At 42.4% G+C, this 22,010-nt stretch overlaps 1 protein-coding gene across 1 annotated transcript in view; it reads left to right on the plus strand.

Annotated features, from left to right (window-relative positions):
- The window catches only part of BMP7 (bone morphogenetic protein 7), a 58,088-nt gene extending 36,309 nt beyond the window's left edge, over window positions 1-21,779 (plus strand). Inside the window, exons 3-7 of the mRNA XM_048820440.2 lie at window positions 9,056-9,204; window positions 15,002-15,199; window positions 17,031-17,107; window positions 17,782-17,892; window positions 19,300-21,779. Coding sequence (XP_048676397.1) covers window positions 9,056-9,204; window positions 15,002-15,199; window positions 17,031-17,107; window positions 17,782-17,892; window positions 19,300-19,449 — 685 coding nt within the window. The 3' untranslated portion in view covers window positions 19,450-21,779. The remainder of the gene's footprint in view (window positions 1-9,055; window positions 9,205-15,001; window positions 15,200-17,030; window positions 17,108-17,781; window positions 17,893-19,299) is intronic.
- The last annotated feature ends 231 nt before the right edge of the window (window positions 21,780-22,010 follow it).

Consider the following 22,010-nt stretch of genomic DNA (forward strand, 5'->3'; position numbering starts at 1 on the left):
TAATAAGATTGCAGGACAGCAGTAACTTATTATTATTGCTATTATTGTCAACCTGCAACCCACAAAAAAGAAAAATCGAGCAAGCTACATCTCGAATAAGTAAACCATTTGTTAATCAGGCTGGAGACAGGAGGCGTAGTTAAATCATGCAGTGTGTTAACATAATAGCCTTGCACCTCTGGAACCTTAGAATCAGATCCGATGAACTAAGCTGTAGCTCATGAAAGCTTATGCTCAAATAAATTTGTTAGTCTCTAAGGTGCCACAAGTCCTCCTTTTCTTTTTGCAGATATTGGCCTACGTCACAAGTGAACCCACGTATAGTGTTCTCTCATCTTTGTTTCCTATGGAACATGTTTTGTCTTAACTTTGTTATTAGTTACACCCCAGGGCAGTCTCACATTTGTGTAATTGATTTACACATATTGTGATCCCCCCTACACAGGCAAGAAACAGCTTTGTAGCACAGTCCCCCAACAAGTCAGATTGTGATGTACGGATGGAGCCTAAAACCTGGATTTTCCATAAGCAAAAATGTTGTTTAAAGCAACAAAAGGTTTTTTAGGTGGCATTTTCCCAGGTCCCCTCCTACCCTGCCCTTTGCCAGCCCTCAACAGCAAGAAAATGCCAAGTTATGGGATACATCTGAACTGCACCCTAATACCTACAAGCAGCACACTTCCACTGAAAGCAAGAGACTCTGCATCTTCACGAGGAATTTCCTTCTGCCTCCCGCTGATAAGATCTCCCTCACATATAACATGTAATATTAGTTGGAGCCTCAGCAACATTTGTAAATAGTCAACATTAACACATGCAGAAGTGTTGTGCGTTTGTGGGGGAAACATGAAATTGTCCTTCCATAGACATTTGGTGATGTGGTCATTTGTCCTTCAGGGACTGGAATTGGATATTTAATTTCATATAAGTCACTAAACGGCTATCAGGTAGTAACTACTGACACTTCTATTATTCACACTGGTGACTTAGCCCTGGTCTACACTACGAGTTTAGGTCGAATTTAGCAGTGTTAGATCGATTTAACCCTGCACCCGTCCACACAATGAAGCCACTTTTGTTGACTTAGTGGGCTTTTAAAATCGATTTCTGTACTCCTCCCTGGTGAGGGAGGCCCAGATAATCTTCATCCAAGAATATTAAATGAATTGGCATATGAAATTGCAAGCCCATTAGCAAGAATTTTTAATGAATCTGTAAACTCGGGGGTTGTACCGTATGACTGGAGAATTGCGAACATAGTTCCTATTTTTAAGAAAGGAAAAAAAAAAGTGATCCGGGTAACTACAGGCCTGTTAGTTTGACATCTGTAGTATGCAAGATCTTGGAAAAAATTTTGAAGGAGAAAGTAGTTAAGGACATTGAGGTCAATGGTAAATGGGACAAACTACAACATGGTTTTACAAAAGGTAGATTTTGCCAAACCAACCTGATCTCCTTCTTTGAGAAAGTAACAGATTTTTTAGACAAAGGAAACGCAGTGGATCTAATTTACCTAGATTTCAGTAAGGTGTTTGATATGATGCCACATGGGGAGTTGTTAGTTAAATTGGAAAAGATGGGGATCAATATGAAAATTGAAAGGTGGAAAAGGAAATTGGTTAAAAGGGAGACTACAGCTGATCATACTGAAGGGTGAACTGTCAGACTGGAGGGAGATTACCAGTGGAGTTCCTCAAGGATCAGTTTTGGGACCAACCTTATTTAATCTTTTTATATTACTGACCTTGGCACAAAAAGTGGGCGTGTGCTAATAAAGTTTGCGGATGATACAAAGCTGGTAGGTATTGCCAATTTAAAGAAGGATCGGGATATCATACAGGAGGATCTGGATGACCTTGTACACAGGAGTAATAGTAATAGGATGAAATTTAATAGTGAAAAGTGCAAGGTCATGTATTTAGGGATTAATAACAAGAATTTTAGTTATAAGCTGGGGACACATCAATGAGAAGTAACAGAGGAGGAGAAGGACCTTGGAGTATTGGTTGACCACAGGATGATTATGAGCCGCCAACGTGATATGGCCATGAAAAAAGGCTAATGCACTCTTGGGATGCATCAGGTGAAGTATTTCCAGTAGAGATAAGGAGGTGTTAGTACCGTTATACAAGGCACTGATGAGACCTCACCTGGAATACTGTGTGCAGTTCTGGTCTCCCATGTTTAAGGAGGATAAATTCAAACTGGAACAGGTACAGAGAAGGGCTACTAGGATGATCCGTGGAATGGAAAACCTGTCTTATGAAAGGAGACTCAAGGAGCTTGGCTTGTTTAGCCTAACCAAAAGAAGGTTGAGGGGAGATATGATTGCTCTCTCTAACTATATCAGAGGGATAAATACCAGAGAGGGAGAGGAATTATTTAAGCTCAGTACCAATGTGGACACAAGAACAGATGGATATAAACTGGCCATCGGGAAGTTTAGACTTGAAATTAGATGAAGGTTTCTAACCATCAGAGGAGTGAAGTTCTGGAATAGCCTTCCAAGGGAAGCAGTGGGGGCAAAAGACCTATCTGGCTTCAAGATTAAACTTGATAAGTTTATGGAGGAGATGGTATGATGGGATAACATGATTTTGGCAATTAATTGATCTTTAACTATTCATGGTAAATAGGCCCAATGGCCTGTGATAGGATGTTAGATGGGGGTGGGATCTGAGTTACTACAGAGAATTCTTTCCTGGGTATCTGGCTGGTGAATCTTGCCCATATGCTCAGGGTTCAGCTGATTGCCATATTTGGGGTCGGGAAGGAATTTTCCTCCAGGGCAGATTGAAAGAGGCCCTGGGGGTTTTTCTCCTTCCTCTGTAGCATGGGTCACTTGCTGGAGGATTCTCTGCACCTTGACGTCTTTAAACCATGATTTGAGGACTTCAATAGCTCAGATATAGGTGAGAGGTTTATTGCAGGAGTGGATGGGTTGTGCAGGAGGTCAGACTAGATGATCATGGTGGTCCCTTCTGACCTTAATATCTGTGAATCTATGAGGGGATGAGCTCTGAAATAGACATCGCCAGGTCGAATTTGGGTTAGTGTGGACGCAATTCGACAGTATTGCTTCTGGGAGCTATCCCAGAGTGCTCCATTGTGACCGCTCTGGACAGCACTTTCAACTCAGATGCACTAGCCAGTACACAGGAAAAGCACTGCAAACTTTTGAATATCATTTCCTCTTTGGCCAGAGTGGCGAGCTCATCAGCAGAGGTCACCATGCAGAGCTCATCGGCAGAGGTGACCATGCAGAGCTCATCAGCACAGGTGACCATGCAGTCCCAGAACCGCAAAAGAGCTTCAGCATGGACCGAACAGGAGGTACGGGATCTGATCGCTGTATGGGGAGACAAATCCGTGCTATCAGAACTCCGTTCCAAAAGACGAAATGCCAAAATATTTGAAAAAATCTCCAAGGGCAAGAAGGACAGAGGCTATCACAGGGACCAGCAGCAGTGCCGCATGAAACTTAAGGAGCTGAGGCAAGCCTACCAAAAAAACAAAGAGTCAAATGCCTGCTCGGGGTCAGAGCCCCAGACATGCCGCTTCTATTATGAGCTGCATGCAATTCTAGGGGGTACCCCTACAACTACCCCACACCTGTAGTGGACTCCTGCAAGGGAGTCTCACGCAACAGGGATTAGGATTTTGGGGACGAGGAAGATGATGATGAGGGGGACGTTGAAGATAGCGCACACCAGGCAAGCAGAGAAACCGTTCTCCCCGACAGCTGGGAACTGTTTATCACCCTGGAAACAGTACCTTTCCAACCCGGGCTCCCGGACCTTGAAGGTGGAGAAGGCATCTCTGGTGAGTGTACCTTTGTAAATATAATACATGGTTTAAAAGCAAGTGTGTTTAATGATTAATTTTCCCTGAAGAGTTGAGATGCATTCGTGGCCAGTACAGCTACTGGAAAAGTCTATTAACGTGTCTGGGGATGGAGCGGAAATGCTCCAAGGACATCTCAATGAAGGTCTCCTGGAGATGCTCCCAAAGCCTTTGCAAAAGGTTTCTGCAGAGGGCAGCCTTATTGCATCCTCCATTGTAGGACACTTTACCACGGCAGGCCAGTAGCACGTAGTCTGGAATCATTGCATAAGAAAGCATGGCAGTGTGTGGTCCTGGTGTTTGCTGGCATTCAAGTAACATCCGTTCTTTATCTCTCTATGTTATCCCCAGGAGAGTGATATCATTCATGGTCATCTGGTTGAAATAGGGGAATTTTATTAAGGGGACATTCTGAGGTGTCCGTTCCTGCTGGGCTGTTTGCCTGTGGCTGAAAAGAAATCATCCCCGCTGTTAGCCACGTGTTGGGGGGAGGGGTGAAGCAATCATCCCAGAGAATTGGGTGTTTGGGGGGGGCGGTTTAGTTGGGTTTGCGCTGCATGTTAACCTGAAAACATCAGCCCCTCCTTTTAAATGGCCAGTGGGTCTTTTTCAATTTTACTCTCCCTTTTTTTCCTCCTGCAGCAGCAAATGTTTCAACGCTGCCACTAGCATCTCCGTCCCAGAGGCTAGTGCAGATAAGAAGGTGAAAAAAACACACTCGTGATGAAAGATTCTCTGAGCTCATGCAGTCCACCCAAACTGAAAGAGCCCAGCAGAATGCATGGAGGCAGACAATGGCAGAGTCCAGGAAAGCACAAAATGAATGCGAGGACAGGAGGGACGCATGAGAGGACAGGTGGCGGGAGCAACAGGAGAGGTGGCAGGATCAAGTGGAAAGGTGGCGGCAGCATGATGAGAGGAGGCAGGATGCAATGCTGAGGCTACTGGAGGATCAAACTGATATGCTCCGGCGTATGTCTTTCCTGAGGTACAGGAAAGGCACAGACCGCCACTGCAGCCCCTGTGTAACCAACCACCCTCCTCCCCAAGTTCCATAGCTTCCTCACCCAGATGCCCAAGAATGGAGGGGGGGTGCTCCAGGCACCCAACCACTCCACCCCAAAGGACTGCCCAAGCAACAGAAGGCTGGCATTCAATAAGTTTTGAAGTGCAGTGTGGCCTTGTTCTCCCCTCCTCCCCCACCCCACCCAGTGCTTCCCTCCTCCGCCACCCCTCCCGGGCTACCTTGGCAGTTATCCCCCTATTTGTGTGACGAATTAATAAAGAATGCATGAATTTGAAACAACAATGACTTTATTGCCTCTGCAATTGGTGATCGAAGGGGGGAGAGGAGGGCGGTTGGCTTCCAGGGAAGTGGAGTGAACCAAGGTGGTGGGTTTTCATCAAGGAGAAACAAACAGAACTGTCACACTGTAGCCTGGTCAGCCATGAAACTGGTTTTCAAAGCTTCTCTGATGCTCAGCGCACCCTGCTGTGCTCTTCTAACCGTCCTGGTGTCTGGCTGCGCGTAATCAGCGGCCAGGCAATTTGCCTCAACTTCCCACCCTGCCATAAACATCTCCCCCTTACTCTCACAGATATTGTGGAGCACACAGCAAGAAGTAATAACAATGGGAATATTGGTTTCACTGAGGTTTGAGTCAGTAAACTGCGCCAGTGTGCTTTTAAACGTCCAAATGCACATTCTACCACCATTCTCCACTTGCTCAGCCTATAGTTGAACAGCTCCTGACTACTGTCCAGAGTGCCTGTGTATGGCTTCATGAGCCAGCGCATTAAGGGGTAGGCTGGGTCCCCAAGGATAACTATAGGCATTTCAACATCCCCAACAGTTATTTTCTGGTCTGGAAAGTAAGTGCCTTGCTGCAGCTGTTCATACAGACCAGAGTTCCTGAAGATGCGAGCGTCATGTACCTTTCCCGGCCATCCCACGTTGATGTTGGTGAAACATCCCTTGTGATCCACCAGTGCTTGCAGCACCATTGAAAAGTATCCCTTTCGGTTTATGTACTGGCTGCCTTGGTGGTCCAGTCCCAAGATAGGGATATGCGTTCCATCTATCGCCCCACCACAGTTAGGGAATCCCATTGCAGCAAAGCCATCCACTGTGACCTGCATATTTCCCAGAGTCACTACCCTTGATAACAGCAGCTCAGTGATTGTGTTGGCTACTTGGATCACAGCAGCCCCCACAGTAGATATGCCCACTCCAAATTGATTCTCGACTGACCAGTAGCTGTCTGGTGTTGCAAGCTTCCAGAGGGCTATCGCCACTCGTGAACTGTGAGGGCTGCTCTCATCTTGGTATTCTTGCACTTCAGGGCAGGGGAAAGCAAGTCACAAAGTTCCATGAAAGTGCCCTCACGCATGCGAAAGTTTCGCAGCCACTGGGAATCGTCCCAGACCTGCAACACTGTGCGGTCCCACCAGTCTGAATTTGTTTCATGGGCCCAGAATTGGCGTTCCATGGCATGAGCCTGCCCCACTGCCACCAGAATGGCCAAACTGCCGGGGCCCGTGCTTTGAGAGAAGTCTGTGTTTATGTCCTCATCACTCTCGTCACCGCGCTGCCATCACCTCCTTGCCTACTTTTGCAGGTTCTGGTTCTGCGCTTTACTGCATGATAACGCGCGAGGTGTTTACAATGCTCATAACTGCCGTGGTGATCTGAGCGGGCTCCATGCTTGCCGTGGTATGGCGTCTGCAGGAGAGCAGAGTTGCAGGGGAAGCGGTGGTTGGATGACCAGTTTTGAAGACCTACTGCACCATCTGCTGCCAGGACACAACAGCTGAGCGGGCTGCATGCTTGCTGTGGTATGGCGAGACAAGAGCAGCTGAGCAGAGTTGCAGCGGAAGCGGCCCTGCGAGACCACCAGGAGAGCAGAGTGCCAATGGAAGCGATGGATGACGACGATCATATAGAGGACCTGTGAGGTGGCTTCATAGCATCAGGAGAGCAGAGAGCAGCGGAAGCGGTGGATGATGACGACGGTTAGCAGTCCTACTGCACCATCTGCTGAAAGCAGTATGGGGCCCGCACGGAAAAAAAGGCGCGAAACAATTGCTTTCACGGAGGGAGGCGCGACTGATGACATGTACCCAAAACCACCCGTGACAATGTTTTTGCCCCATCAGGCATTGGGAGCTTAACCCAGAATTCCAATGGACAGCGGAGACTGTGGGATAGCTACCCACAGTGCAACGCTCCAAAAGTCGACGCTAGCCTCGGTACTGTGGATGCACTCCGCCAACTTAATGCGCTTAGTGCATTAGTGTGGGGACACACACAAGGGACTGTATAAAATCGCTTTCTAAAAAATTGACTTCTATAAATTCAACCTAATTTCGTAGTGTAGACATACCCTTAGATTAAAGCCATTACTTACTGTATAGCTTGACCTATCTAGGTTGGAAGGATTGCCAGGTGATCAAGACACTGGAACGGGAACCAAGTGAATGAGGTTCAATTTCCTGTTCTGCTAGACTTTTATCTGGGGCAAGTCATTGCATTTTTTTTTGTTGCCTCAGTTTCCCATTTGTAAAACATGAAGGATAACAATATTTCCCTACCACACAGTGGTAAAGTTCATATACTTTTTTGAGGCTTTTGGGGGCCATATAAATCCTCTCATTTTAGATTTTAGTATCACATGATGTTCCAGGCAAACAGGGGGCCCAGAGTGAATTAAAGACGTTAAAAAAGTTTGTACTGACAAGTCTATAAAACAGATTAATCTGGCCATCCCCAGGCTTATGGAACACAATAAAAGAACTTTCCTGATCCCTTTACAAGGTTTTTCTTTACTCAAAAAGCTACAGTTACTCTCCAACCTCTGCACACTACAAAATATGAAAGAATCTCCTATAGGGCTTGTCCGGACACCACCTTGCTGTCTCCATCCTTCTTGTAAAGACTTTTTCCTTTTGGAGGTAGCTAAACCATTACCCAATTTTCTTCTTATTATTATCATCCAAGTTACTTCTTTGCCTTGGCTTCTGATGAAAGAGATCCATTCCTTTTTAGAACCTTTGTAATCCTTGCATGGTGACAGGTTTCAGAGTGATAGCCGTGTTAGTCTGTATCAGCGTAAAGAATGAGGAGTACTTGTGGCACCTTAGAGACTAATGAATTTATCTGAGCATAAGCTTTCGTGGGCTACAGCTCACTTCATCGGATGCATGCAGTGGAAAATACAGTAGGAAGATCTATCTATCTATCTATACACACACACACACACACACACACACACAGAGAACATGAAAAAATGGGGGTTGCCATACACACTATAATGAGAGTTATTCGTTATAGTGTGTATGGCAACACTCATTTTTTCCATGTTCTCTATCTTCCCACTGTATTTTCCACTGCATGCATCCGATGAAGTGGGTTTTAACCCATGAAAGCTTATGTTCAAATAAATTTGTTAGTCTCTACAGTGCCACAAGTACTCCCCATTCTTTTTGTAATCCTTGTAATTTACCAGATTTTCAGTTGCAGCTCATCTCAGCAGTAAATTGTTGAAGACCCAGAATGATTACCACAGCCCCATCTCAGTCCTTGAAGTATTCTCCAGTTCTGATTAGTTTTGATTTCTTGTTCTCAATTTCTGGTCCAAAATAATCGGAGTGTGTCTATTTATTTAGCTTTTAAACAATAGATTGAAAGGACATTACCACACAACGTATTGCTGTGTTGTGATCCTTATTCAGTTGTATGTAGCCTCAACAGAGCAGATTTTTAAAGGACATTATATATGTTAGTGTTTGCAAAAGGCACACAACTATGCTCCAATTTGCTTGCACCATTGCCATGATTATGCACAACAATCAGGTTATTATGCATGGAAAAGGATAATTAGGTGTATTTGCATGCCCAGTTACCAAGTTTCATATGCAAACACAATAACTGTTCACATAGTTGCCTGGAAAACATTTAAAAAATTGCGATAGTAGGATTAGCTGTAATAGTACAACAATATGTGTGCTCCAAACCACATTAAGTCTACTTTAATCCATCCTCCCACTGTTCAGGAAAAAAGGCTTTTAGGTTGGCATAGTTGTCTATCTGTGACATAACTTGTGTATTGTGATAAGGGCTACCAGCTGTGTTGCTTAAAGCAACAACTTGAATGGCTATTTACCGTAAATTATTTCCGTTTGAAAATCCAAGTAACTTTATTTTTTTCTTCAGGGATTCAGATTTGTTCCTGCTTGACACTCGAATAATCTGGGCTGCAGAGGAAGGTTGGCTGGTGTTTGATATTACAGCAACCAGTAATCACTGGGTGGTAAATCCACAACACAATCTCGGCCTGCAGCTATCAGTTGAGAGTATAGATGGTAAGTTTCAGAGAGTAAATGTCATCAAAAAGTCTCCATTTTGGCTATAGAAATCCAGTCAGGACTAGTCTGAATGCACCCAGTAGTCATTCATTTGAGTGGGATTTCTCAAGATTGTCTTGAATTTTCTTAAGATGCAGATGTTGAAAAAGTATTACAAAATTACAATATTAACCCATCACGCGATATTTGAACATATCTAAATCACCACCACCTGATTTCAAGACAATCATACATCTGTGTCCAAATCCAGTAAAACCATAAGCACATGCTTTAGCTTTAAGCATCTCAAAAGAAACTATTAAGATGCTCAAAGTTAAGCATCTGCTTTAGTGGATCTGAGCCCTAATTTGCACACACAATTACCATGATTGTATGTGCAATCTAGTAACATGCACATGACTAATTTGCACATGTATTTACTTTATTTGTACTTGAAGTCATGGAAGCTGCACAAATAAATTGGCCATTCTTTTGGCTAAACCAAACTTATAAATACTCTGGCCCTAGTGGTTCACTGTTTAAAATTGATTCGGTTACCCCCCCTCACTCCCCCCATTTAGTAAATACTTTTTCCAGTGGTGTCTCTGTGGGTGGGGAAGGAAATGTCAGGAAAGCCTTAATTGCTGAGGTTCTCCAATTATATTACATTAGAAAGTGAGAAACAAAAATGTACAGGCTAAATCCTCAGCTGATGGATATAGTCCATGTTTTCTCTTTAACACTAGGTAGGAATCGTTAAGGCATGACCTCCTTCCCCACCCACAGAGACACCATTGTCTTCTTCCATTTAGCAAATGATTTTCTCCCTCTCTCCCCAGCTGCAATAGTCCCAAACTGGAGCATCTGAAATGCTGGTGGCGGGAACTGTAGCAAGTACTCAAGTGAATCAAAGAAAGTTATTCCGCACGCAGCTTCTTCCCTGGTCCTCTGTGCTGCTCCTCCCCACCCAGGCCTTTTTTCTTTGCTCTGTGCTGTCTCTTTTTTGCCTTCCACCCCGCCCCAACACATATCTAGATTTGAAAGTCTAGTCTGCTGAGAAGAAAATGCTTTCACATAAACAGTCCAATCAATTTTTAACAGTGAAACATAAGGAATGGCTTGACACACTATGTACTCCAAGTTCTTCAGGCAGCTTGTGATGCAAGCCCATGAGAGTTAGGAAGAGGGTGTGAGCATCAGAGATACAAAATTGGTCTGGCCTTGGATCTGATCCAGTATGGCAATGTCTTTGTTCCTATGTTCATTTGGTAAAATTGATTGTGGCCTCCGTCTCAATTATCTTTCAGAGTTTGCTTGAGTCTCAAAAGACTGCTCTTTATGAACAGGGAGAATTAATCCAACCAAAAATTTAAAAGATTTCAATTGCATAAGTTACAATGAATGCCTATGATACTAGAAAACACAAGCCATGTCTCTTGGGGCAGAATGGATCACTTTGTCTTTATCTTCTGATTATGTTGCTAGGTGCTTAACCCTTGCAGTCTAGAAATATTTTCCGGGCTCTGTGTGTATTCCATGTGGAGAAAATCATGGCTATAGGAAGTAGTGAAACCTTGGCAGAATGAGCATACAAGGGAGCAATAGGACTTACATAAGTTGTGACTGTGTAAGCAATAAGTCTGACTATAGTATAACTTAAATTATTTACATTAATAAGTTATTGCCTTAAACACTAGAAATGTCCATAGCATTTTATAAATAAATATTATGCTCTTAGGTCTATGGAATAAACATAAGATCATAGCAGTTGCAATAAGGGAACAGATGATTAGGACATCTTGCCCAGATTTTCAAAATCCTGAACGCAAAAGAGCACCACAATTGTGCATGCATTTATGGTAATTGCTCAGAAAAAGCAGGTAGGTAGACTGTTAGAACTGGGCCCTTATACAAACCTGTCTCCGAGCAAAAGCTTGGGGAGAAATTTTCAAAGGCCTAGAATGACAATTTAGGGGCCTAATTCCCATCAACTTTCAATGAGAGTTAGACACCTAAATGCCAGTTGTGCCTTTGAAAATCTCTCCCTATAAATAGGCTTGGTTTTGGTTTAAAACACACACACACACACACACATTGGAGAAATGAGACTGCAAAGATTTGTGCCAATTATAGGTTTAATTTTTAAAATGCAAGCAGCCAAATTCAGTCCTGGAGTTACTTTTTATCCAGGGATGAATTTGGTCTTTAACTTTCAAGACAAACTCGTGAAATATTTCTTCAATCTATTTTGATAAAGCACAGAATTATTTTCCAGAATTCAAGGAAACATTTTCTTCCATTTTGAGCTGGAAGGGTAAGTCCTACCAAGCCCAAGTTTCATTTGGGGGTCACACAAACTGCGCACTCCTAGCAAAGCTGCAGTTTCACCTGGTTGTCATGTCACAAGTCTGTAGACTTGCAACATAGCACGACTTTGATGCAAAACTATAGATTTTTGAATGTAGCTAACCTTTCAGTGGATACAGCCTGAGTTTAAAGTGTGTAATGAAACTGAAAACCTGGCAAGTTCCGTCTAGAATTTGTACCAGTTATTTTGTGTGTGTCTCTCTATACATGAATAAAATGCAACCAGGATAGAAGGGAAGAGTCAAAAGTACTGTCCAGATAGAATAATACAAAACAGATTAGTTCATTTAACTGCTCTTCATATTCCTTTACAATCATGCCAGATAAGTCCATCAAAAACAGCAACTAGTGGGGAATTAAAGGATGTTTGTTTACGCTTAGAAAGTTGGGATAAGCTCAAACAACAAGCGAGAGAAACACTAACATGATTCATTAGCCGTAGGCATCCTGTCACCCTAAGCTCTGAAACACTTCACGCCCTCATAATACATAGAAACAACAGCTGACTATTTAGGTTTACTTAGCCTATTACTTATTGCTTCATATCCTGTTTTTCTTAGTTAAAAAAAAGCGGCTTCTTAAACACAAATAGTCTGCATTCTCTGATTGGAGAGTTTAGCTCTATTTTGTGTTAGATAAGTACATAATTGGTTAATTAGGAATAGATGTCTTAAATATTTTTTTACTTGAAATTTGGTCCCTGGTTGTAGGTGGAAGTTGAAATACTTAGTTCTAGTCACTTAAGTGTGGGTCCCCACCCCCACAATTTAATGAATGAGGAACACAATAGCTCTATGGTATGGGTCTTACTCAGAACATTTTTCGTTTTTGTTTTTTTTTTAAAATAGGGCATAAAGCAAAAAAGTTGTATTCTGAGAGAGAGAGAGAGAGAGATTTGCTACAGCAAAAGTAACTTTCTGTCACCAAAAAACTCAAGCCTCTCCCTAAATTGATGCATTGGCCAAATTCTGCTCTCCGTTACCTTCATGCAAACCCATTGAATCAACTAGGAGTGGATCAAGGGCAGTGGTTTTCAACCTATTTACCATTGTGGGCCACACAATGTGTTATGTGGGCCGCATCCAGTACTATATGTATGGCCCTGAGGATGTCACGTGGGCCACAGCTCTGTGCTGATAGAGTCGCAAGCGGCCTGTGGGCCAGAGGTTGAGAACCACTGATCTAGGGTCACTAACTGCAAGCTGCTGAGGTTCTTGTTAGTGAGATGATGCAACTAAAAATAATTTACTCTCTCAAAACCGTGGCCTTTTTAAAATGGTAGTGCAATCAGAAAAGGTTTCATGCTGCTAATGGGGGGTGGGGGAAGGAAAGAGGGCAGAAATCAATGCGGTACTAGATGAATTCTGACTCATTTTTGGCTAAAACTTGTTCTTGAAAATGTAATAAGGCCCTGATCCAGAAAAGCATGTGTAGCTTTTAAGACCACAAGTAGTTTATGCACTTCAGTAGGACTACTCATGTACTTAGAGCTACACACATGCTTAAGTGTTTTTTGGGATCAGCCTTGCTGTGTAAAGTGAAGACTATGTGGCCAAATTCACAGGACCTAAACGGAGAATGAAAATGATACAGTCAGGTGGAAGTGCTCATGCCCACCAACACACACACCTTTGCACATGTAAATAGGTATTTATATGACTCAGCACATTTCACCGGCGAACAGTATACGACTTAAGTCTCATTCATGGAAAGCCTGACCCAGTGTCCTATCCTTAGGAGATAAGTTTGCCTGATCCCATTTAGCATATCTACAGGTCTAATCCTATCTCCTCCCCACATAGGGAACCATAAGGGGTTGTAGCCATGAGATGTAGGTCATGCTTAGTTTCCAAGCAGTCATGCTGATGTAATAAACACTTTATGATCCTCTGTGCAAATCCCAGCTTTGCACAGGGAAAGAATTTGTCCTTTTAAGTTGTGAATTATTTAAAACAAATTAAGAGTGAGAGAAGCAAATGTAAATTGGCGATTGTTAGCCTTGAGCTGTGATCATGAGCAAGTCTTTTCCATCTTAACATTTTTATGTACTCAAAAAGCTGCTAAACATGAAGGGATAAAAAGATCTAATAGAGACAGTGGTTCTTGAGACACTGGTGTGGGCCGTTCCCTTGTTACGGAACAAATGCCTTAAAAACAGCAGTTATGGAAATTCACCTTAGAGAACCAGGTTGTTTTGTTGCCATTTTTTTGCATACTGCACTTAGAAACCAGTAAGAACTGGAGGACCAAAGCGCTCAGTGGATTGCTAATGGAAATACAGATCCTTTCACTTCCAAAATGCCAGTGCCAATGTGGTTCAGCTTGTAACTGAGGGCTTGTCTATACTTAGAGCGCTACAGCGGTGAAGCTGGACTGGTGCAGCTGCACCACTGCTGTACTTAGTGAAGACGCTACCCCTGCCGACAGAGAGCTTCTCCTATCGGTGTAGCTACTCCAGCTCCCCGAGAGGCAATAGCTATGTCGACAGGAATAATGTAGACCAGGCTGAGACTAGCATCAGCTGTTCTTCGACTTACTTGGGAAGTCCCAGTTCAGTTCCTAACAAACATCACAAAATCCACTATCAAAACTGGCGTGAATTAAACACCATCGTCATCACTACCAGTCCTAAGGTTGGTTGGTTATAGAGCCTGAGGTGGTCTCCGGGCAATGGTCCCTTCACAACACAATTGAGACACACTGGGGTAGTGGGGAGGGTCCAGGGGCAAATTTGTACAGCAACTATCTATGCCTTATCTTTGTAAATAGTTGACTTAAGTCTCCTGGACTATCAATCAGGCACCTTTGACCATAACTAAAGTTAATTTAAAAATCCTGTGTCAGAAAAGGAATGAGCAATAATTACAATGTATCTATAACCAAGTTATCTGATTCAGTACTGCTGCTGTGTGTGACAGATGTGGCAATAAATAAAATGTTGCTAAATATCTGAACTATTTGTTTCTTTCAAATGCAATATATCTGGAACTGTGTCAACATTTAATAGAAGGCATTTTTATATTAAGTTAATAACCTTCCAGTGGGAATTGAGTGTTCCTATGGGCTGAGGTTTATGGTTCCTTTTATGGGATCACTTCAAGTTATAGGTTGGTGAACTTAAAGAAACCCCTCTAAAGAATGCAGGAAAATCTAATGCAAAGCTGATGTAGGGTAAAATAATTATTTGTAGGAGCATTTTATTTAACTTTTACATTCAAATATAAAATGAAGTTAGTTGTACTGAGATATTTCTTTCAGAAGTGGATTTGCTTATTCATTTTAGGCCCACTCCATCAATGGATCCAGGCATATGGGCCTCAATGGGAATTTTATATGTGGGATATAGGACAGTTGTCTCAATCATGTTGTCTTCAATATTGCTGGTGGAAATGGAAAGTTATAGCAATTCCTCTTATGGGCTGATTGTGTTGTTGATATTTCTGTTAAGGACAAAGCATCAATCCCAAACTGGCTGGTCTTATTGGAAGACATGGCCCACAAAATAAGCAGCCTTTCACGGTAGCATTCTTCAAAGCCACAGAAGTGCATCTCCGCACTATTCGTTCCACGGGAGGCAAACAAAGGAGCCAGAATCGATCGAAAACACCAAAAAACCAGGAAGCCTTTCGGGTGTCCAACATTGCAGGTACAGCGAAGGCTGCCAAGTCAGTTTGTCTGGGTACTAGATACATCTGTATTGTTTTGTAGAGACCAGAATGAAACAAACAATCTCTAATGTGCTCAAGCAATATGCTCTCTTTTTCTCTTGTATATTCAGCATCATCTGTCACTGGCTTTTTTATTTTTATTTTTTACTAAATGTTTCTTGGAAAAATGCTGATTTGTCATAACCAAATTTTTTGATGTAGGAAAAGGTCAGTTTTCACAAATTTCTTGACCCAAACTATTTACTAGTTATAGTAAAAAATAAAATAAAATAAATAAAACATGGTCAAAATAGAAATAATGTTTCAATTGACCTGAACTGAATTTTAGATCTTCAAAATTGAGATTAAATATTAATTTGGCCAGAGAAAGTCAATTAAAGTGGAACAAATAAGGATGAAAAGTCAATCTCACTCTATAGCCCAGTGGTTGTAGTACTCACCTGAGAGATGGCAGATCCCTGTTTAAATCCTTTCCCCATCAGGCAGAGAGGGAACATCAACCGGGGTGGGGGGTCTCCCGCCTCCCAGGTGAGTGCTCAACCACTGGGCTACAGAGAGGTCCCCTCCTTCCCTGGCTGTTTTATGTAGATCTTGGCAGCCTCTGAGCACACCTACCACACTGGGCCACAAATGCTAGTTGTAGAAGAATGCCCATCTCCCCCTGGTTTGTGAATCCCTTTGGGGCTTGAGAGGAGACAGGTTCTGGACCCCTAGTGGGCAGCCGTAGCATGCATGCTCAGAAGCAGAAACACAGGCACCTAGGGAACTTTTAATGCAAAAGCTTAGGTGCAGAGTGAGCTTATGCCCCGACAGCATTAGGCAGCTGCTGAGCAAAAGTTTTGAGAATCGCAGTGGCACCTGAAAATGGGACTTATTTGCCTAAGTCTGGGGGTGAAGTACCTAAGTACCTTTGTGGATCCTGCCCAATGGGTCAACAGTCAGAACTTGTGATGCATCGGATAATAGATTCCCGCTCACTCTCCCGTGATTCTATTGCTTTTGCAGGACTAACAGGTCAGCAGCAGACAGTACTCAAAGAAACACAGGGATGTTGAGAGGGTGCCACTCTTTAGAGTCACTTTACTATTCTTATTCTCTATAGGTTCTTATACCAAGTTCATCACTGTATATGTGAGAGTGCCTTCCTGGTAGGGTGACCAGATGTTCTGATAAAAATCGGGACTGTCCCGATTTTTAGTTCTTTGCCCCACGTCCCGACCGATGCACGGTTGGGACGCCATTTGTCCCAATACTGCAGCTTTGGCAACTCCAGCCGGTTTTTTTTGGTGCTTTGGCAACTCAGCTCGGGCTTCCCTTTTTTTTTTTTTTTTGCTTGCCCCATGTGTCCCGATATTTTGTCCATTTCATCTGGTCACCTTACTTCCTGGGTCACTGTGTTCTCTTGCATGATGAAAATAGATTTTTGTTTTGCAAACTAGGAGCCCACACAGGAGAGAAAAAGCCCTGAAAAAAAATTCTCAGGGCTTTCTTGGCTTTGCGTAGAAACCAGATGGGCATTTTATATTTATTGAATCCAGCCATTATTTTACTATTAAAATACAAGAGACTGAAAAAGCTAAATGAAAGTGACAAGTGCTGTAAAGTAGTGCATGGCTGCAGAAGGGGAGCCACACCACATTCCCCATCGCAATGCCGCCAAAGATGTCAGTGCTGGGGAACTTCAGACTTTGAGGGATTAGTCTTAATGGGCCCTGCTTTCATTTGAAAATTGCACTGAAACATCCAGTTGGACAACACAATCTCACTTGATGGTTTTAATTTTTTTCACCCCTACACCCCCCAACTCAGAAAACAGCAGCAGTGATCAGCGGCAAGCCTGCAAGAAACATGAACTTTATGTCAGTTTCAGAGATCTTGGCTGGCAGGTAAGGTTTCTGTGCTCAGGCTCGGGAGACATGTTGCCTTTTCAATCATTTGTCATTTGGCTAGTAGCTTTCACTCATGAACCACATTTTTAGCCTCTGATTTTGTGTGTAGATGTCTGTGCTTATAAAAATGGGTGCGTATTCAAACATGTCAATTCATTGCCCTTTGCACACACAAAAGGGGTGTTTGCCTGTATGTTGGCACAACTGATTGCATGCACAAAAGGGAACATGCAAATTGGAGGGCAATTTAAGAGTGGCTGAAAATTTAATAAAGCCCACAGCTTTATGGCTAATTTTAAATTCAGAGCACTACTTTCTGGCCCTATAAACTCTTTCTGTAGTTTCAGCTGGACACAGTGTTCTTCACTTTCTACTGGAGAATTCCTTTAGACACTGGTAACCAGCTCCTACTTTGTGCACTGGAGGTAGCTGCATTCCAATAGTGGATGAAGTGATCCTTCTGCTATATATAAAGTATTCACTTTATCCTGAAGGATTCCATTGCACTTTACAAACAGGTGCTGCCGTTGATCATGTTGTTAGAGCAGCTAGTTTAAGTGGAGACATTTTTCATGATTGTTTGACTGCGTGCATGTACTTGAATTGATTGAATAATGTACAATGAAATTAAATCCATCTTTTCTCCATGATCTAACATCAATTTAATCCAGGACTGGATAATTGCTCCAGAAGGCTATGCAGCATATTACTGTGAAGGAGAATGTGCCTTCCCATTGAACTCCTACATGAATGCTACAAACCATGCTATTGTACAAACACTGGTAGGTGCAATTTAAGTTGAATAATGAAGGCTGTTAACTATGATCAATACTTCACTGGAATAATTTCATGCAAGCAAACGCCTCAGAACTAGCTAGAGAAGGAAGGTCTGTGTTAGCTCATAATGCCTTCAGCATCTGGCTAAACAGGTCTAGCGGAATGGCCTGAATTAATAGTTGGCCTGGAAGTAATCTCTTTGTTGCAAGCATTAACATGCTCCATAAGTGTAGAGGGGCCCTAGATGTAAACACAAATGGCACAGTCCCACTGCTCCAGAGGGGAAGGGTAGGAATGGAGGGCCCCAAGTAGGGGAGGGGAGGGTCAGCCTCCTTTGCACAAAATTCCCTGGAGATCTATTGCATGCAACTGCAGGGAGTGGATGAGGGAAGGGCCTCTAGAACCATAACCGTACAGATCAGCCCTACTTCTGCTTCCTTTCCCATATGGATGGAGAGTAGAGTGGGATGGAGGATTCCTTGATCCCCAAGTATAGCCCGGTTAGTGGGTTCGTTTTTTAGGAAAAGACCAAGTGCATGAAGGACCTACTCTAAAGCCCATTGAAGCCAATGGGAGTCTTTTTCATTGGCTGCAGTGGGCTTTGGACTAGGTCCCAAGAGGAGATGAAGAGGAATAGCTGCAGGATCTTAATTCTTCCAGATTTAAACTGGCAAGTAAACAGTGCCATCAAGCATCACAACCCTAGAGAACTTCCACCTGTTTGTAACAAGTGCGACCTTCATCACTCATCCTTAGCTGCATAGCTACACGCTACTGCAGGAATCTAACTGGCTGGAAATGCCATTGAAACTAGAGCTGCCTTTTTTTTTTTTTTTTTTTTATTGGGGGGGGGGGAACCATTCAGAAAAGTTAAAAATGTGCAGAGTCCCCATCACTTCCCCTTCCCCCCATCCAGTTCTAGTTGAAACTCATCTTCAAGGCCCTACAAAAGGCTGAGCTTGATTCAAGTTTGGGGTCAGAGCTATTTTAAAATGAATCAGTTTTCCCAAATGTATTGGTGATAGGCTCTTCTGCCCCCCTCCCTTACCACTAACGTTTATCCTCTTCAGCACAGGGTTGCAGTAATACGGAAGAAGCATACACTAAAGTCCTTCCTGTATCCAGTGCCTGACTATTCACTGGACATAGAAAGGACTTCAGTGTCTAGGCCTGTCAGCTGACTAGACTTCATCAGCTCTACCCTTGCAAGGAAAGAAAACCAAGAAGAGACAGATCTTGCATTTTAGGTATGCCCAAGTGTGCCTGTGAATCTCACCTTTTGTGTGTGTACCTTGAGGTATTTGTGTACACAAATCAATGTGTCAAAGGCATACATGCAAGTTGGAAGGTTTGCCCAAAAAGGGGGGGAAAGGGGAGAAAAATCTTAACATTGTTTCCTTTCCCCTCCGCAGGTTCACTTTATAAACCCAGAGACTGTGCCGAAGCCATGCTGCGCTCCTACACAACTCAATGCCATCTCAGTGCTCTATTTTGATGACAGCTCCAATGTTATCTTGAAAAAATACAGGAACATGGTGGTACGGGCATGTGGCTGCCATTAGGTTTAGAGGAAGGGAAAAAAAGTGGCTGTTAAGAGCATTTTTATATGAATTGCAAAGAGATGCACGTCTCCTGTATTGGACTTCCTTAAAATAAATAAATACAAAAACAACTAATCAGTTTGTAGGGACCATGCTTCTGAAGGTGCAGAATCAACAGGAGATAGTGGAACAAATTCTGGATTCCAAGTGGTATTTGAGTAAAGTTTGTATTAGCTTATGATAGACGTGAGTCTGCAAACTGGTGCTAAGTGAAACAAGCCAGAGGAACCATTTAAAAATCAAGCCCATCCAAAATAATTGCTCTTACTTCTGCAAATGAGCCTTTCAGAAGATGGCTAACTCACCAGTGTTGATTGTGAACATCTTTTTTAAACAAATCCATCCAGAGTGAGAATCTGGTGTGTTTATGCACAACATAATAAACATTTGTTGTTCCTGTAATAACTTGTTCACAATAAAATGTTCCTAGAAAGAAAGATATATTTTGTTAAATAATTACCTCCAACCCTGGGTTTATCCAACTTCATAATCAGGAGAAAAAGACTAAGTATGAACTTCCAGTATTAAATTTTGCACTAGCAAAAAATATCTGGATAGACTCAAATTAAAAAGGACAAATAAGTCTAGAAATCTCTTTTGGAATTGAAAGAATTGAAGAAAATAACTCCAAAGAACAAGGTTATCTTGATATATATTTTCTATGTCAGGGAGAATATCTATTTCAGCTACCAACAAGAATTTAAAATTTACTATGTACTAAAACACCTAAGAGCAAAATTTAAATAATAATAAAATAATAATGAATAAAGCCCAAACAGTTTTGTAACCCAACTCTCAACTTGGACATCTCAAACACTTACAAGGTTATGAAAGGTTTCAGAGGAACAGCCGTGTTAGTCTGTATTCGCAAAAAGAAAAGGAGTACTTGTGGCACCTTAGAGACTAACCAAGGTTATGAAAGGCAAGCTCAAAATCCTGCTCCTATAGGAAAAATATCCATTGATTTCAATGGGTGCAGATCAGGCCCCTGGAATTTTACAAGTCTGTAGGCTTGATCCTGTGAGGAGATGAAAGCAAATGGATGGTGCTGAACGAACACCCAGCACTGTGCAGGATCAGGTCCTTAATATGGAAAAGGAACCATGACATTTGTAATCCTGGTTCCGTGGGTCTGTATTTTCTGGGTGACTCCTATCTTACTGTCAGTTTCATCTGTAGTAAGAAAACTGCTTGGCTCCATGAATAAGTAACTACTCTTAAGCCACAGTTGAAATCCAGACCGGATGCTTTCCTCCTTTAAAAAGTGGGGGGAGAGAACAAAAACAAAAAAGCTCTATATGAAAATGAGTTGGAGTTTGTTTCTTTGGGCCCAAGTCTAATTCCATTGTAGTAGATCTGAGTTTTACCACTGGATTTCCAATAGCAGCAGGATTAGGCTGTTGAGGAACAGGAGGAGTCCCATGGGCCTTGGATCAGGCTCTTGAACACCAGTCAGCATTACCAAATGCACCACATATCTACAATGGGAATTACGAGTCTGTAGGTCTGACTTGGCTCTAACCTTTGTTACACCAGATTTTAACTGAAATCTGGATCTGGCCCAATATTTAGTAGGTCAAGCTCCAAAATGGTGACTGAAATATCCTCAGCCTTTTCTGAGAAGTCCTTAGATGAACTGTCAAAGAGAAATGGTTGCCCTGCGACTGCCTCCGTGTGTCCATTGTTTTAAAGGAGAGATGCATAAAGTCATACAAATCATAAATGCCACTCAATGTTCTATGTGTATAAGCCACCAATGCAACATATTCTAGGTGTCTGAAGCTTGTACAGGGAGTTAAGGTGCTACCAATGAAGTTAACAGTGGATGGTCCGAGCTGATTATTTTTTAGTGTAGTCAAGGTTGAGTTTGTCATGAGTGCCCAAGAGTACTGGTATATTGCAGTTCAGTCCTGACCACCCTCTCTCTGTACTGGATCCGTATATTATATATCCTGTGCGTTTTTTTTTTTTTTTTTAAACATGACTGCAGGATCTCTGTTGCTAGGCTATACATCAACTCCATTGTTTTGTACATTTTATGTAAATAATTGTCACAAAAGTGGGAAAAAAATTATTTATTTCCATCTCTGAATTCCTTTTCAATCACGCATTCAGGAAAATGATTCTCATCTCTTCTAAACACATTTGTTTCCTTATTTAAGAAAATATTTATTAACAGTTCGCAAAATATATGTACACATTTCTGGTTCTTTTCATAGAGCAGTTGTTAGAAGCATTTTGTACAAACTAGTTGAATAAATCATTGTGACTTTACAAAAAGAGTCCAACAACTGTGTGTATGTGTGGTTATTTCCACTCTATCTAAAGGGTCTTTTGTTGTGAATAATATTTCATGGTGAGTGTCAGCTATTCTGCAGCAGTGCTCCCATGTCCACCAGTTTCTGTACACTGGCATCATGGGCACATGGTCAATATCTGCTGCAGCTGCCTAAGTATAAATACAGTAGAGGGAAGAAAAAATATGAATATATTTTGCAGGCTGCATTGCAAAGATCCATGAT

Source organism: Caretta caretta, chromosome 13 (assembly GCF_965140235.1).
Source record: "Caretta caretta isolate rCarCar2 chromosome 13, rCarCar1.hap1, whole genome shotgun sequence".
Taxonomy (NCBI): Eukaryota; Metazoa; Chordata; order Testudines; family Cheloniidae; genus Caretta; species Caretta caretta.